The 15,812-nt window shown below is 45.5% G+C and overlaps 1 protein-coding gene across 2 annotated transcripts in view; it reads left to right on the top strand.

Annotated features, from left to right (window-relative positions):
* The window catches only part of RAD18 (RAD18, E3 ubiquitin protein ligase), a 31,926-nt gene extending 19,124 nt beyond the window's left edge, over positions 1-12,802 (top strand). Inside the window, exons 11-13 of one of the 2 annotated variants that reach the window (XM_027640510.1) lie at positions 2,676-2,829; positions 9,610-9,672; positions 12,143-12,802. In XM_027640510.1, coding sequence (XP_027496311.1) covers positions 2,676-2,829; positions 9,610-9,672; positions 12,143-12,248 — 323 coding nt within the window. In that variant the 3' untranslated portion in view covers positions 12,249-12,802. Of the gene's footprint in view, positions 1-2,675; positions 2,830-9,609; positions 9,673-12,139 lie in introns of both variants that reach the window. The other variant, XM_027640509.1, reaches the window with a different exon arrangement.
* Positions 12,803-15,812: the final 3,010 nt, after the last annotated feature.

Genomic DNA, 15,812 nt, shown 5'->3' with positions numbered 1-15,812 from the left:
CTTGGTCTTCTTTCAGGCTGTTTATGCAGGATGTTGCCTCTCTTTTTAACTTGCCTTGTTTTGTGTTTATATACTTGAGCTCAGTGAAAAGTGGGAATGCAGGGCTGCAGTTACTCTCTTGTTAGTAGTTAGGGACAGCATCCAGCCTGTTTGTGATCCTCCCTCCCTGCAGCATCAAACCTTACCCAAGTGTGCTCTGAGCGTGTTCCTTGCAGGATCCTTTGGTCTCCTTTGGTTTGTGCTTCATGGCTGTTTTGGCAGGGAACATCTAGCTTTGAATGTGGGATTTAGAAGAACATTCCTCAGCGTAATAGAACTTGTGGATTTATAATCTATTCAAGACACTTGAGTTTTGGAGGGAATTCTGCTGGCCAGAATGGGATGTGCTGTTGTCTGTGCCCTTGGGAAAACATGGCAGTGTAGTTTGCCCCAGCTCTCACAAATCCCTGTGCTCTTGAGCTGAGTTAATCTGTGTCTCTCTCCCGCACTGTCTCCTCTAGCAGAGTCCTCAAGAATAAAAAGAAATGAAAAACCAGTAAAATAATATGAATTTTATCCTGATCATTTCCTGCAGACCTTGATTCAATGCATAATCCTTTCTGAAGGGTAAAAGTTAAGGAATCTCAAGGATAAAAGATTTGAAGATGTTCCTCATGTATAGCAGAGGCAGAGGTGATGTGTTGTTGGATGGTGGGACCACGGCCTTTATTTCCAGCTCTGCCCTGGCAGGGTGGGCTGCTGTGGCTTTCAGGTTTCCATCTCCCCTGTGTGTGCTGCCCTGCAGGCTCTGAGAAGCTGAATTAAAACCATGGAGTTCTTCCAAAAGAGTGCTCAGGTAGAAGATAACTTGGCTCAGGTGTGTCATCCTGTGCTGTGTTCAGTCCGTGGCACCACCTTGTCTGGTTCTGGCAAACCTGCACAATTCCCACTGCACTTTGTGCACTGAGCTTCCAATAATCCTTGCAATTGCAGTTCCTAGTTTTATGCCAAACATCTGCACCCAGTTGACTGTTTGTAAACAATTGAAAAAAACAAAAAGATGATTTATGATTGAAGGAACAGATGCCTAAAGCCTGTTTCCTCAGGGTTCCTTGTTAGCAGCAATTGCCTTTGTATTAAATGGGAATTACAGTACAGGAAAGGAACAAACCAGCAGTGGCCTGATGGAAAGGCTTTGTCTGCATTCCTTACCCACTTCCTTTGGCTTCTCATGGAAGTGGTGGAATTGTACAGAATTAAAACAGACCTTTTTTGGGGTTGGGTTTTGTTGGTTTATTTATTTTCCCCCCTCCATCTCTCCCACTGCCCTTTCCTGTAGTATTGGTTGATGCAATTTAACCTCTCTGAAAATCTCACTCTGTTTGTGGTGGTGTTTTAATCACCTGTTTCTGATTTACATCATCTTACTTTGCATCTTTAAGCTTAAAATGTCTGTTTTCCAGTTTTTATAACTTTTAAATGTGAAGCTTTGCTTTGGCTGAGGGAAAGTGCCAAAAACATTTGATAAATACTGGTGATAAATAATTTAATTTGATAAGTATTGGCTGTGCTGGTCTGCATTATTGCACAGACCTTTGCTATTTTTACCCTGCTAATTTCAGAGTTGTGTTTCATTAGTTGGACAACTGACTCACTGGAATATGTTGGTTGTTTTCAGCAGACAAAAATATGCCCCTGATATTTAATTATGCCTGTTAGCTGGAGGGAAATGGCAAGCTGAGCTCAATCCAAAGACTGAAGCCCTTCCACACTCCAGTAACAGTTCTGCTTGGCCTTTTCTGTCCAAAATATTGCTGGAGGAGTGGAAAAGTCAGAGCTTGGGCCTTGAAGGGGCATGTCTGTGACTGTCCCAATCACAGTTGTCAGTGAGATGGGTCCGGGGAGGGTTTAATGTCCTGGGCAGCTTTCTAGTAAAATAACTACTTTGAAAGTATTTGTGGGTATGGTATAAAGATCTTTTCATACCCTAATTTCTAGTCTGTATTTGTTTTCTCTTTGGAGAGGCAGAAGGTATCTTCAGAGAACTGTTCATCTTTTCATAGACCAAAACATTTGACATAAGAACAACAGAATGGTTTTACAATTTTTATCCCGTATGTGTTTGTCTAGAAATTATTTTTCCTATAGAAATGGAAATGTCAATTATCTGGATTGACATTGTCTTTCTTAGGTGCGTAAGGAAATGAATCACAACTGAAAACAAGCCTGTTAACTTGATCTGTAAAACTTGAAGCTGTCAAGCTGTTTGATGCAGGGGATGAAGGGGATTGGTACCACAAGCATCCAACAGCAGTGTCTTGTTAAGTGTTTGCCAATTTCTGAAATAAAGTTCCATCTTATGAAATGTAGCACATATCCTTCCCCTTTATTCCTCTCCTTGTTTCTGTTTGAAACTCAACAATGAAACATGAAACATTTCTGGTTCTCAGAGGGTGGTTAGTTTTGTTTGGTTTTTGGTTTGTTTGTTTTGTTTTTTTTTAATTATCTAGGAAAAGAAATTAAACTCTTGAAAATTCAACCTGGGAAAGCTTTGAGAAACAAGTAAGTGGGAATGAGGTGTTGGTATTTAAATATTTATAACTTTATTTTTCCTTAAAAATCTGTCTCCTGGCTGTAGAACTTTAAACAATAGTATTTTGTATTGTCATTCTAATCTGTGCCTTTCCCCTTGGTAGAGCCTCAGGAAGAGCATCCCACAGCTGTTGTCCTGGGAGAAGCCCAGGAACTCCAGTCACATACTCCTGATGGCCAGAGAAGTGAATCTCCTTGCCTGGAGGAAGGCCAGAGATCAGCCTCTCCTGAACTCTCACTGTCATCTGGAACAAGCAGGTTAGTGAGGTGGTGTCTTCTCCCTGCTTAGTGCCAGCTTAGACCAAACATGGATAAACTTGGCAGTGCCTGTGTCCTGCTTCACAGGATGGGTGCTGGGCTGTGGGCACGGATCCATTCTCTGTGTTCCTGGATGCTTGGTGGCTTGAGGGATGGAGCTCAAATAGTATTGTAATGACTTCATAGGGAATTGATGGTGTAAATGTCCCTTTTGGTACAGAAACAGGGAGTGCAATGTCTGGGGTATCAGGAGTACATTTGGTGAATTCCTTCTAGTGCATCACCTTCCCTTCTGCTGCAAGCTTTATTTAGAGAGGTCCCAAAATGGATAACGGCCCGAGTCTTTTAAGTAGTATTGCTGTAAGGAAGTGTGACCTCAGTTTCTGGAGGAAAAGTGAAAAAATAATTGACAACAAATACAGAATAATTGGGTTTTGATATGAAAGCAAGAGAGCTGATTTGGCTATCTTGTTGATAAGGGAGATGAGAGGAGAATGCAGGTCAGCATTACCAGGAATAAAAAGGTTTTAGAAGTGGGAGATAATCAGAGGAAGTAGCTGGAGGTCATCAGCTGAGCTAGGAGTGACATTTCTCAATTTCCCACCCCTTACAGCCATAGCACTCTACCTCTTCCTCCTTGTTCTGCAAATATTAAAAGTAATGTAGTGCTTGGCTTTATTGTTGGTTATGAACAGATAAATCTAATCAAAAAGTTTAACAGAAACTAAAGAGCTTTTAAAAAGCTGTCACGAGGGTTCCCTTTCACAGATGGAAATGTTGAATGGTGAGTGAAAACCTGGGGAGACATTGGAAAAGGAAGATCAGGTCGGGGGTTAGAGAGCATCAAATGGTGCATGTCTGTTTTACAGGATCAGGCTTTGCTGCCTGTTTCCATTTGCTTGAATAAATGGGAACATACAGTAAATATTTGTCAGTAAACAACAATATGCTGGCTGGCAGAGCACTGTGTGGAGGCAGGAAAGGTCGTTGCTGCCCTTCCAGAGTATCACTGCATTTCTGTTTGGCCTCAGACCTGCGTTATAGACCAATAAAGCCCTTCCCCTCCCGTGGCCTTTCCCCTCTGTGCTGTCTGTGTCTTTCTGCCTGAACTGGTACTGTAAAATTGATAAACACAGCATATCAGTTTATTTGCTGTTCCATATGTAACAAGCTGCTAAGGTTAGTGTGGGATTAGTTTTATCTCAGTTTCTCAGGATGCAGATGATGACAGTTTTTCCTTCCCTGTGATCAGGGAACTGTTCTCTTGGTCGTTTCTTTACCTTTACCACAGGGCCCAGTGCTCACACAGTGAGCAGAGCTCACACAATGTCATACCCCATGTTGGAGTGTCTCCCGTGCAGGTGTGTGGGGTCAGAGCAGATTCCTCAGCCCTCAGTGGGGCACACTGACCTGCAGAGCTTGGGTGACCCTCTGGTCTGACCCTGCACAGGGCAGGGGCAGCTGGAGAGGCCCCCTGAGCCTTGGGACATCACACACTGCAGCTTCTCCTGCTTTCCATGCAGCCCCCGGCCTTAGACTCTGCTCAAAGAGAGATGAAAACTCCAACAGTGAAGCAGTGAAAGCTCAGTGAAGTGACAGATGCTGCCTGGTGAGGAGGGAAGCCCCTCTCCTCTGACCACCACGTTCCTCCTGCCACACTGCACCTTTCTGAAGAGCACTTTGGAGTGTTTACCTGTGTCTTCTGAGAAACAAAGATTACAGGGACCACCCCTTCTCTGAACACTTATGGAAAAGAGTTAAATGTGCTTTTTGTCTTGACTGTTTGTGTTCCTTGGTAGCTGCTCTGAAGGAGCAAAAGGGCTGATGGCTCAGTGCACTGCCCAGGTCTTGGTTTGGCCCTTGGAGATCTCCTGGGTCCTGCTGTGCCCATGGACCAGCTTTGGACCACACAGTTCCATCCAGGAATGAGGCTCATGCTCCCAGCACACTGCTCAGAGGTCTGGTGTATCCAGAATGAATTGTATCAACATTGGCAGGGCCCCTAACAAGTAGGTGTAGTCATATAAACTGCATGAAAAAAGATGTATTTGGTCACTCTGGTTATTGTGGGGCTGATATCTCGTTAATTGTAGTGAAAGAAACACAGCACAAATCAAACAGCAATGATTTATATGTTGATGCTTTGAGTAACATTGCTATTGTACTAAGTAATGGTTTTGTGAAGCTTGGGTTTTATTTCTGAGTATTAAGAGGATATCCTTTGCCAAGGGTAAATGTTTTTCACATTGAAATGTCAAAACTTGAAATATATTCAAAAATCCAGATCTGCATGCTGTGCTCCTGTGAGGAGAGCACTTATAAATGGAGGTCTGGTGCTATGATGGGACGAGGATATCGAGCAGCACATTGAATATAACAGAACAATCTGCAACTTGGAGAGGTGAAATGTCTGCTCTGCAAAAAGATGCTTCAAGAAAATCAGTAATTCTTCTGTTTCCTCCTTCATAAGACCTGTCCTTTGTCAGTCTCATATCAGTTGGTCAAGATAAGAAATTCATCTGTTGTACACTAATCACTGATTAACTGATACTATTCAAAAGTTGATGCTTTAATTGAGAAAAGAAGAGTTTTACACCTGCTGGAGAAAATATCTAGACCAGGAATGGAGGTTGCAGCATCAGCCCAAACATGCCTGGGCTCTGCAGAGATTGATGATCCCACCAAGAGAGCAAACTGTGCGTAATAGATAAACACCAAAACACAGCCAGGGCTTTGAAAGGGTAATTCTTCAAAGCTCTGAAGTCACAATTACACATAAAGCTTCCACAGGACTGCAGTGCTCCATACAAATAGTCCTGGGGCGTTCTTTGACTTTCTGGGACTGAAGCCAAATTTTGCATAACTACTTAAACAACAGGGAAATTAGAGAAGAAATGAGAGAAATGAGGAGGGACAACGATAAGCCAGTTAATGAGCTATGTAGGGGAAATATTCCATCACAACTATTTTATGTAATGGGGATAATACACAGTTTTTTAAGCAAATTATTTCTCTTAAAACTTTGTTAGAGACAAATGCTGGTTCTTGATGACTAAAGTGAGAGACTTGAACAGCAGATAAAATAGAACACTGACCTTATCTGAAGTACTGAAACGTGATGATTTCGTTCTGGAATCTTGGTGGGAAAGTGCTACCTGCACAGCTTGTGTAAATGCCTCTGCTGTTGGGATGCCCAGAGCCACTGCAGTGTGTGCCAGGGGAGGTTCATGCCCAGGGGAGGGGCCTCGTTTGCAGGATGTGTGGGTTTTTGGCTGTAAGCTCAGAAGCCATTGATCAGGATCCAGGGTCTGGATTTAACGGGTCCCTTACCCTTGGATTTATGTGCTTTGCAGAATATAGGCTTTAGTTCCTCAGCAGCAGAAGAGGCAGAGATAGGAGCTGTGTTTCAGTTACCCAGGAGTTCACTGGATGGCAGCACACCTCCCAGACCTGCCTGGCAGACGTTGCTTTGGCAAAGCTGACAGGGTGGAGTGGTTGGAAGGGCTGTGTGAGCTCTTCCCTGGCAGTTGCTGCAGTCTGAGTTCAAAGGCAGCGCTGTCCTGCTCCCTGGCCATTGCTGTCAGATGAGAGAAGTGTATGAAAATGTGTTGATTAGGGCAGTAACTGCCTTTTTCAGTTCTTCAGTACATTTTTGACTTAATAAATCTTGCACTACTTTGGCTCAGAGATGATGTATATCACAGTTTTAGACAGGAGTGTTTGATCTGTGGATTTTGGCCTCAAACATGGGTTCCTTGTGGAAGGATGATGATACTTCTCTGCTATGGTGTTGATTCATACTTTTTTTTTCCCCAAACTGTGAGCTGTAACAAATGGCAGGACTTGTGAGATTTGGTGGAGAGAGTCCCAGGGATATCGTGACAATCAGTGGCCTCAGCTGGGCCTGGGGGAAGCAATTACACCCAGCCTGTGTCCAGGAGGACATGGGTCTGTGATCGAGAGCTGTGGGGTCTGGACATGTGAGTGCTGAAAACAGGAGTGCTGGTCTGCAGTGCTCCTGGTGCCTCAGCCCCCATGGCCCAGCTGCTGCCACACTCCTAAGGGAAGGAGTTCAGACAGAGCCAGCAGAGCTTTCCCTTTTCCAAAGGCAGAGCCTCAGAGGCATGTTTTTGGGCTGCAGAGGATACCATGGAAAGCCCAGGAGGCCTGGAAAGGGTAAAGGAGAACAGTGAGAGAGTGAGTGGAACCTGTGTAAGGTTTGCTTCAGAGGAGAACCCTCCTCCAAAGGCAGGACGATGAAGCCACGGGCGTGTGGTTTGAAGAGGAGATCCTGGGAAGCCAGGGAAGGCATTGTGATGCACAGGTAATCTTGGACTGTTCTAGCAGTGAGCTCATCCTGTTCATCACAGGCAGGACACAGTGGAAGCAGGATTGCAAGATGGAGAAAACTATTTTACCTCTCCTCAACTGGGCATTCACCTCCAAGTGCCATTGGCAAAATGAGACAGGCTGGAGCTCATTTCTTGTGCCAGCATTGAGGGGAAATGCCCAGGGCTCGTGCAGAGGCACATCCCCAAGGCAGGGTGGGATGGACAGGGAAAGGCACTGGCTGCTCACGCGAGAGCTGCATCTGCCTGAGCACAAACAGGGTCAAAGGGCCCTTTGCTCCTCTCAGTTCTAGAACAAGACATGTCACTCACACTTATGTCAGCTTTTTTCTCTCTATCTGAGAGTTGTGTGTTTATCTTAAAAAAAAAAGAAAAGGAGTGGTGGAAGTCAAACCCCACTGATGGTCAAGAAAGGAAGAGTTGACTCTTGGCTGATTGTCCATAAGGGCTCAGGGAAGCCAGTCCTGCAGGAACGTGGAGCTGGGGAATGGCCTGAGTCACTGAAGCTGTGCTGTTCCTGACATGGAACCATGAATAAGAGCAGAAACTGAAACCTCTCCTCACCCTGGCACAGGATGCTGGCTGCATCTCGAGCAGGTCAGGTGCAGAAATTTAATGGTTTTGCTGTAAAAATTGACTTCTCTGGAAATGGTCTGTAAAACGTAACGAAAAGGACAGAAAACCTTGTGGGAATTTGTCTTGGATTTGGAGTCTGAATAAAGTCTGATGATGTTTTGCTGTGCCTGGCCTCAGTGTAGGTAGGTACCTGTGGGGTATCGAAAAGGCAGAAAATACTGAAGAAATTAACGAAACTGTTCTAAATTCTGTGATCTCTGTGGCCCCTCTGGGCTAAAATGTATAGAAACAACTTCCACAACAAGGCAGCTGTTTGTTTTTTAATTCATATTCTTCCACTTCAGGGCTAATCATTAAATGCAAAGAGGGGGGAGGAGTTTTCTTCAGGGGGCGAAAAAGAATTAATTTAAAATATGAATTCACTTGGTGGTCAAAACTGTGTTTTTTGATAATTGCTTTTCAACTGTGGCATATTTAAGTGGATTTTTTAAAATTTTCGGACACTTTTGTCCCCTGGCACGTGGCAGAAAGGTGTATAATTACCTCAGCTCCAAATCCTGCCTTTCTTGGGCTTTGTAACCAAAACTGGTGTCTGGAAAAGCTGCAATGCAGAGAACTGCTTCAGTGGGGGACTGCTGGGGAGCAGTGGGATGTTGGAAGGAATCCTGAAACAAAGGGCTTTTAGCTACAGCTGGGAAGTTCAGAACCCTGGTTTGTACAGTTACTGCAGCCCCTCAGTGCCTCGTTGCAGTTAGGACAGAGCAGTTAATTGGGTTCTCTGGGAACCCTCTGACGGCCCGTTCACAGCTCCACGGGTAGGCCAAGGGGGAACTCGCTCCAGGACACTCTGTGCTCAGTTTTAAAAAAATTTGGTAGGCACAGACCAAGGATTCCACATGTAAATTCTGAACAAGCAGTATTGGTTTGAGCGTTAGCCAAGTTTTCTCATTTTTATTGTTTTGCGGTGGCAAACGCGGTGGGTGATAAATGATGATAATGCTGCGGTTTTCAAGGCAGGGAAGTACATCATGTTCAGGCCTCAAACCTGTTCTTTTTCTATTTTAGGGGACTAAAAGCACACAAATAGCCCTACGTCCTCCCCACTTCTTTTTTTAAATGTAATTGGAACATCAGAGTAGTTTGGAAATATGATAATAACTCATTCCCTGGGAATCCAGTTTGTGCACCAAAAATGAGCTTTTGATGGACTTTTAATTCTGAGAGTAAAAACAATGCTGAGCTTCAAAACTTTCCCCATCCATTTTTGGTGTCTTTTTCCTTTATATCTGCATGACTGTATGTGCACATGTTAGAGGGTCCTCTAACATGGCTCTGTTTGTCCACCTGAATTCCTGTTGGTGGTTCTGTATTAGTTATTGCCACAGTAACAGCTGATGACTCTCACTTCAGAGAGCAGACAAAATGGCAAAGGGTGAAAAAAATCCTGCCATCTTCTAGAAGTTGTATGTCACTTATGGATTTATTGAAGAAAAGCTTCTAGAAAAGAAATGCACTTTACCTACACTTTACCCACCAAAGCATCTTGCAGATCCTCTCCAGTGAAATTGTCTGGTCCCTAAGAATGCAAAGCTGTTTAGATACCACTAAGGAGACATGAACAGAGAGAGTTGTCTTGTGTGTTAAATAATGACATTGAGACCCAGGAATAACTAAAAATTAAGCAATGCAGAGACAGAAGTTCTTGGCCTGTCCTGTAGGTTGAAGTTATTTCTCATTACCAGTGCTATGAGAGGGGTCGGTCTCATCCACAGGTTCTGCTGCCACTGCCACTCGAGCCCTGCTGTGCTATAGGTGTTGCTAAAATAATTTACATCTGTTTTATTTTCCCCTTCAGCACCAATTCGGACATCTTGGCAGATGTGGAAGAGTCTGAGACGTGTTCAGTGTCCTCTGACAGGTGAGTGGAATATCCACCCACTGAAGTCCTTGTGACGGGTTTAGATCAGTAGTTTGCAGCTGGTGGAATTCTGGAAAAGCAAATGCCTCTGGAAAGTCAGGTTCTTGGAGAATCCTCACAGTTGTGGGAAGCAGGATTTTGTCAGTGAGTTTGAATCCTTGAGAAATAATACCTGGATGCTCTAGGAATCCACAGATGCCCAGTTGAAGATCATTATTTTAAGGTACACATGAGTATAAATACATATTTTAATTGAGAAAAAAATGAAGAGACTGATTTTTATGGAAAATTCAATCTGATCTTCTGTTGTATTTGAAGTTCCACTGTTGGCAGAGCTGTATGTAAGGCTGACAAGTTGAACATGCTGGAATCGAGCATCTGTTTCGGAGTGGGAAGAGTTCTTGTTGCTAAGACATTAACATCTTACTTCTTTAAACCAAAAATCCCCTTCTGTTACATGTATGTGGTCACAGACTGGGACGGCTCTTAAAACTCCCTATTAATGGCTGTGGAATTCAATCCAAGATGAGAAATGTTTGTCCCAGTTCAGTGTGTGTTTAACCATGTCCCGCAGAGACCTTTTTCCCTGTGCTTTTAAAGTATTCCACTGAGAGACAGTTTGGAGTTAAATGCTCTGTAGTTAGTTATTAAAATAGTTGAATTCCTTTCTCTTTGGGTGAAGAACATGCCTGACTCCATTAAAATCACCTCTAACTCTTCCTTTCTGGAGGCTCCGTAAGCAGCAGCTCCCCAGCAGCACAGTGCTGTGTGTTAACCAGGCTCACTGTGGCAGGACACCTCACTGCTCTCAGGAGAAGGCATTTGCTCCATAAACTGAGTCCTTCAGCCACAGTCAGTCTTTTTTCTTTGGTCTGTGGCCCCCATTCCCCAAACTGAATCCTCAAATCATCTCCTGTTCCCCCCATGAACTACAGTTATTTATTACTCTGTGCTGTTGGCAACTTAATCTTTATTGGTGGACAAGTAGGTGTAAATTCAGGTTAAGAAACAGTGAGGTTTTAATCCCTCACATATAAATTAAGTTCCTGCTCCTGAGCAGTGTCTTTGTGCAGCTAAGTGTTGATAGTGACCTGCTCCTGGCAGCAGCTGTGGATGTGAATAGTTCTGTTGATGCCAGTGTGTTGCTGCACATGGAATGGGACAAGTGCCTGAGACTTGGCAGGTTCAGGGCTCCAGGAGATCTAAATTCCACTGCCATGACCCCTCCGTTAAGAAATTGCCTCAGGCAACAAGTACTTGCTTAACCCACTCTGGCGTCTGCAGGTGACAGTGGCAGCCTGTTAGTGATGGTTTGGGGAGAAATACAACTCTCATTTTTGTGACAGTGTGAGTGGGGAGAGCTGGACAGGGCCATGGATCCACGTAGTCCCTCCCTTTGGCTCTCTGGGTACGTGTGTTCAGTCACACTGCCGAGGTACCAGCTGGATCTGGCAGAGCTGGGATTCACACAGATCTCCTTGGGTGTGGTTAGTGGTCTCTGGGATGTGAGAACTCCATTTCCATCGTGGTACAGCTCTGAAACACGAGTTTTTCCTACTAATCTCTTTATTATATCGTTCTGTCTCATGACAGTCAGCAGACGGGGACTTGAGCATCTGAGAGTTTTCCATTGTTATTTTCACTTGTGAATTCCCAATTTAAGATGAATTAATAGTCCCTGCAGGATGGATTCAGCTTAGCAGATGGTATAAAACAGAGTGTATTTATAAGAAATGTTTAATTAGCAAAAGCTGTTGACAGATGAGCGGCATCTTTCATGTCAACACTAAATGGAATTTTAAGCTCCGAGGCTGAATGATGGAAATCAGCTGCTTCATTTAAATATGGCTAATTTAACAATTTTTTCTTTAAAATTAACTCTGTGACTAAAAAGAAAACACTTGTTGAGTTTCCAGTGGAAAATTCTTTGTCCATAAATGAGGAGGGTGTCTGCAAAGCTGGGAGTCCTGTGCGCTTTCGTCCTGTACCCGGGTGACTGTGCCCCTGAGGAGGACAGTGACTCAAGCTGGCATTTTCTGATAGAACATCATCATGGTTTTTTCTCAGCACCAGGGGCTCTTCTCAGTTATGGACAAGGAATCTGGGACGTTGTTGCTCCTCCTTGTGTTCCAAACTGGTTCCTGGGGACAGGAGGAGGGGCACCACGACACCGGGTTTGTGGGTGTTGTTATCTTCTTCAACTGAGAAGGCAGAGCAATATTTCCCCATCCCTGGAATTCTCCAAGGCCAGGTTGGACGGAGCTTGGAACCCCCTGGTCTGGTGGAAGGTGTCCCTGCCCATGGCAGGGGGGTGGGATGAGCTGAGCTCCGAGGTCCTTTCCCGAGGTGCCAGGAACACGTGCGTGTGTCGTGCCCTGTGCTGCTCCCAGCGCTTCAGCAGGGTCATGTGTGCCGGGTTTAGGGCACTTGCAAACCCCTTTTTTCCTTATTTTCCTTTTTTTTCCAACAGCAGCAGCAGCTCCCTGGCTCTGACAGTGAACAGGAGGAAGTCACAGCGGACACGGATGCTGGAGAATGATGGAGTTCTTCCCAGGAGCAAGCGGAAGAGGAGCTAGTGCTGCAGGGATGGGGAATCGTCAACGCTGGGAAACACTGCTTGGCTTTTTCCCATCCTCAGTGTGTCTGAACACAGAGTAAAGCGCTGAATTTATGCATCACTGCCATTCCAACTGCCTTAATGACGAGGCTGCTGGGTTTGTCCACAGCACTGTGGCCATTTACCTTTGAGATTGGGCCCGGGGTGCCAGAGCCCTGTGGGAGCGTGAGCTGGCTCCTGTCCCTCGTGTCCCCTCACCAGTGCAGGACTGTGTGTTGCTGCTGTTCCTGCTCACACCCCGTGGAAACTTCTGGAAGCAGCTGCAGGACAGTGTTTTGCTTGGGGTTGGGCAGGTGCTGATGCCCCAGTTCCCTGGTGCAGCTGGGGAGGTGGGGGGAGGCAGAGGGATGCTGGGGGATTCTGCTCTACAGAAATAGGCTTTTTTATATATGTCTGTGTCAAATTGCTTGGTATTATATTTTATTATTTTGGTTTGAAGTAATGAAACTGGAAAGTTGGAAGGTCATTGGACACAAAGTATTCTAGCTTTAAAATAAATAGTAACATTGAAAAGTCTGGTTTTCCTTGGAAGGCAGTAGAATTTTGTAATGAAATAAAGCAGTGCAAGAAAATGAAAGTAAATATGAACACCAGGGGACATTTTTAAAAATATGGCTTGTAAGCAGAATATGAAAAATACTCACAGGTGCTTCTGCTGAACCCCAAAGCTTTGGTCAGAGCCCATTGGGGGAGCTTGGCAAAGAAGGCACAAAATGTGGGTAAAATTGAGAGTTGTGTGCCAGTTGACTTCAGACTGTGGCTGGACCTGGGTATTTGGCTTTTAGAAATATTCCTCCTCAAGCTGTTGTTCCCAGGAACATTTGTGTTTGGAATGGTCTGAATTGTGGCAAATATAAACCATCATAACTGCACAAGGTGAGGAGGGGCAGAGGCAAAGCAGGAAGCTGATTGTGTTTGTTTCATTTTTGCTAAACAAAACTTTTTAACAGAAAATTTTTGGTGTCTGTTCTAGGGCTGCCTTTACATCACAGTAGCTCACACAAGGCATTGAAATTGGGTGCAGTTGGCCAGGGAGGAATAAAGATGTTTATGTGTGGAATGGTCATGGAATTGATGTGGGTGGGGTTTGCATCAGCTGCTGGGTAGCCCTGGAAGGGTTTGCTGGTGTGGTTTACTTCTGTTTGAGTTAGCAGCAGAGTTTTCTTTAATATGGTCATGATGTCCCCTGTCACACACAGAGAATAGCCTGGGAAAGCTCTGTTAGTGCTGCTGGCAGATAAACCCTGGGCTGGGCTGTCAGCAGTGTGCGTTTTGCTGCTGACTGAGCCTAAGGGACCATGTGCCCACCTTGCCTAAGCTGAGCCTGGAAATGGCACACCAGGTGCTGCACAAGGTCCTTACCTCCATCCATAGGGAAAATTGGGGTCCTGCAATCTTAACTCCCAGGGACTTCTGCCTTCAATCCAGGGAACGGGCTGGAAACGTGTCGGATCAGCTGCGGATCCTTCCTGTCTCCCAGAGTTAATTTGCAGTTAATGGCAGTAACTCCTGAGATGAGAGGAAAATATGTTTCCCTACCCAAGAAGGAGAAATAGTCTAATTTGGTAAGTATGAGCTGGAAAGTACTCAGAAAAAATCAGTATTGGGCAAGTGCCCAAGGGGGAGTGAACCCTCATGAGCCGAGTCCTGGGGGTTCTGTTCTGGCATCCTGGTGCCCAGGGACTGGTGGAGGGTTCTGTCCTGTTGTCCTGGGTACCTGAGGGGCTGGCAGGGGGTTTTGTCCTGGCATCCTGGTGCCCAAGGGCTGGTGGGGATTCCGAGCAAGACAAGAAACAGCTCCTGGACAGCAGCGTCACGGTCTGACTGTTGTGGTGACCTCAGGACATGTCCCCTGTGGCTCTTGAAGAACCCGAGGAAGAGTGTTGCCCTTGGAGCTGTGCTCAGAATGTGTACAAAGCCATGAGCTTTGGGAATGATGTTTTCCTTTGCTCATTCAATCACACTGTGGTTTCTCCAGCAGAGCTCAGTCCCTCTGTGGTCCCTCTTGGAATCCACTTCCAAGGATTCCTGTCTTGGCAGCCTGGGCAGAATGGGGAGTTCCTGTGGTTCCTAAAGCACCTCGTGGTGAAGAGGTTGGTTTGGGTTCAGAGAGCCCTCAAACACTCCCATGGTGGTGTGTTTGCTGTTGAGTTTGCAAACAGCCCTTACCCTTCCCAGTGTGAGGTTTACTGGATGACAGCCTTGCTGTGCTATGAGAAAATGCTTTGGTTTTCATGGGGGTGTTTTGTGCCTGCTGGAATACAGCTCAGACAAAGGAAACCTTGAGAGGAGCTACCCTCCAAGGCAGTTCAAAAGGCACCTTTATAAAAAAGAAAGAAAACACCCAGAAATATTTCTCAAAGTTTGACCTTTTTATTAAACTCCCTAAAGATTTTGGAACCTGAATGTCAGCCACGATCCCAGACAGCATAGGCAGAGGCACACTGAAATACTCCCCCAACGTGGTCCCAGCAGCAGTGGCAGCTGTCAGACACCTCAAGTGCCAAGGGATGGGGACAGGAGGGTGACTGTGTTTGCTGCCGTGTCTCACCTGATTTCTCATGGCTTTGGGATTTTTTTTGCTGAGTTTTTTTTTAGTGTTGCTACTTGGAAAAACTGCTTGGCTGCTGTATTTAGTGCCATTGATAAGAGCAGCTGAAGGAAGGGTGTTTATTTCAGCAAAGCCCTGCATGACTGAAAGGAAATGACTTGCAAGTAGTTAAAAATCGCTGAAAACTGACAGCATCTCACAGATTCATTCACTGCTGACATGTGATAGTTCTTCTCATAAAAATTCTCTATTGCTCCTCAGAAAAACCCCTTGCCATGCACAACTGGGCAAACTGGGCAACCTTTGGTGTTAGAGCAGCAATAATACTGTAAAGAGCTTTCTCCAGGCATTGGCAAAGCAGCTGCTGGTGTGTGGGGGGAAGGTGCTGGTGCGTGGGGATGAGCAGGACATGAGTCCTGCCCCAGCACTGTTCTGTGCACTGGTGTGGCTGCAGGTAAGGCCATTGCCACTGACAATGAGCTGAAGAGCTGCTACGGGAACTGGGGCGTTAAGGTAGTGAGAGTTACTTGGTGTAGTAGGAGAGAGAACAGCCGTGACACATTAAATATGGATGTAAATCAAACTGGCTCCCTGATAACCTGTGGGGATTCATTTTTTTTATATCTCTTACTGTTGAACTCACCATTTAAAGTCCAAATTGGTGACCTTTACCAGAGACGGGGCTTTTTCCCCTCCCTTTTGTAAGGAGCTGTGAGTTGGTGCCAGAGGTGGGTGGTGGTGTCTGTAGAGGTGACAAATCTGAGCAGGGCGTGTGGACGTGACACAGTGGTCGAGATGCTGGGGGAGGCTGCATGGAGCAGACACACTGGACAATGTGGAGGCTTAGGAAAAGTGTGGATTTGATGGTCCTATGCCTCATTCCCACCCTGACAGAGCGGGTGCCTGGGTAGGATCCAGCCTGTCCTGCCAGACACAGCTCCAGGGCCAGCTCCAGCCCCAGGTGAGTGCCAG

Source organism: Corapipo altera, unplaced genomic scaffold (genome assembly GCF_003945725.1).
Source record: "Corapipo altera isolate COAL_440 unplaced genomic scaffold, ASM394572v1 55, whole genome shotgun sequence".
Taxonomy (NCBI): Eukaryota; Metazoa; Chordata; class Aves; order Passeriformes; family Pipridae; genus Corapipo; species Corapipo altera.
This window is presented reverse-complemented; position numbering and strand designations above follow the sequence as displayed.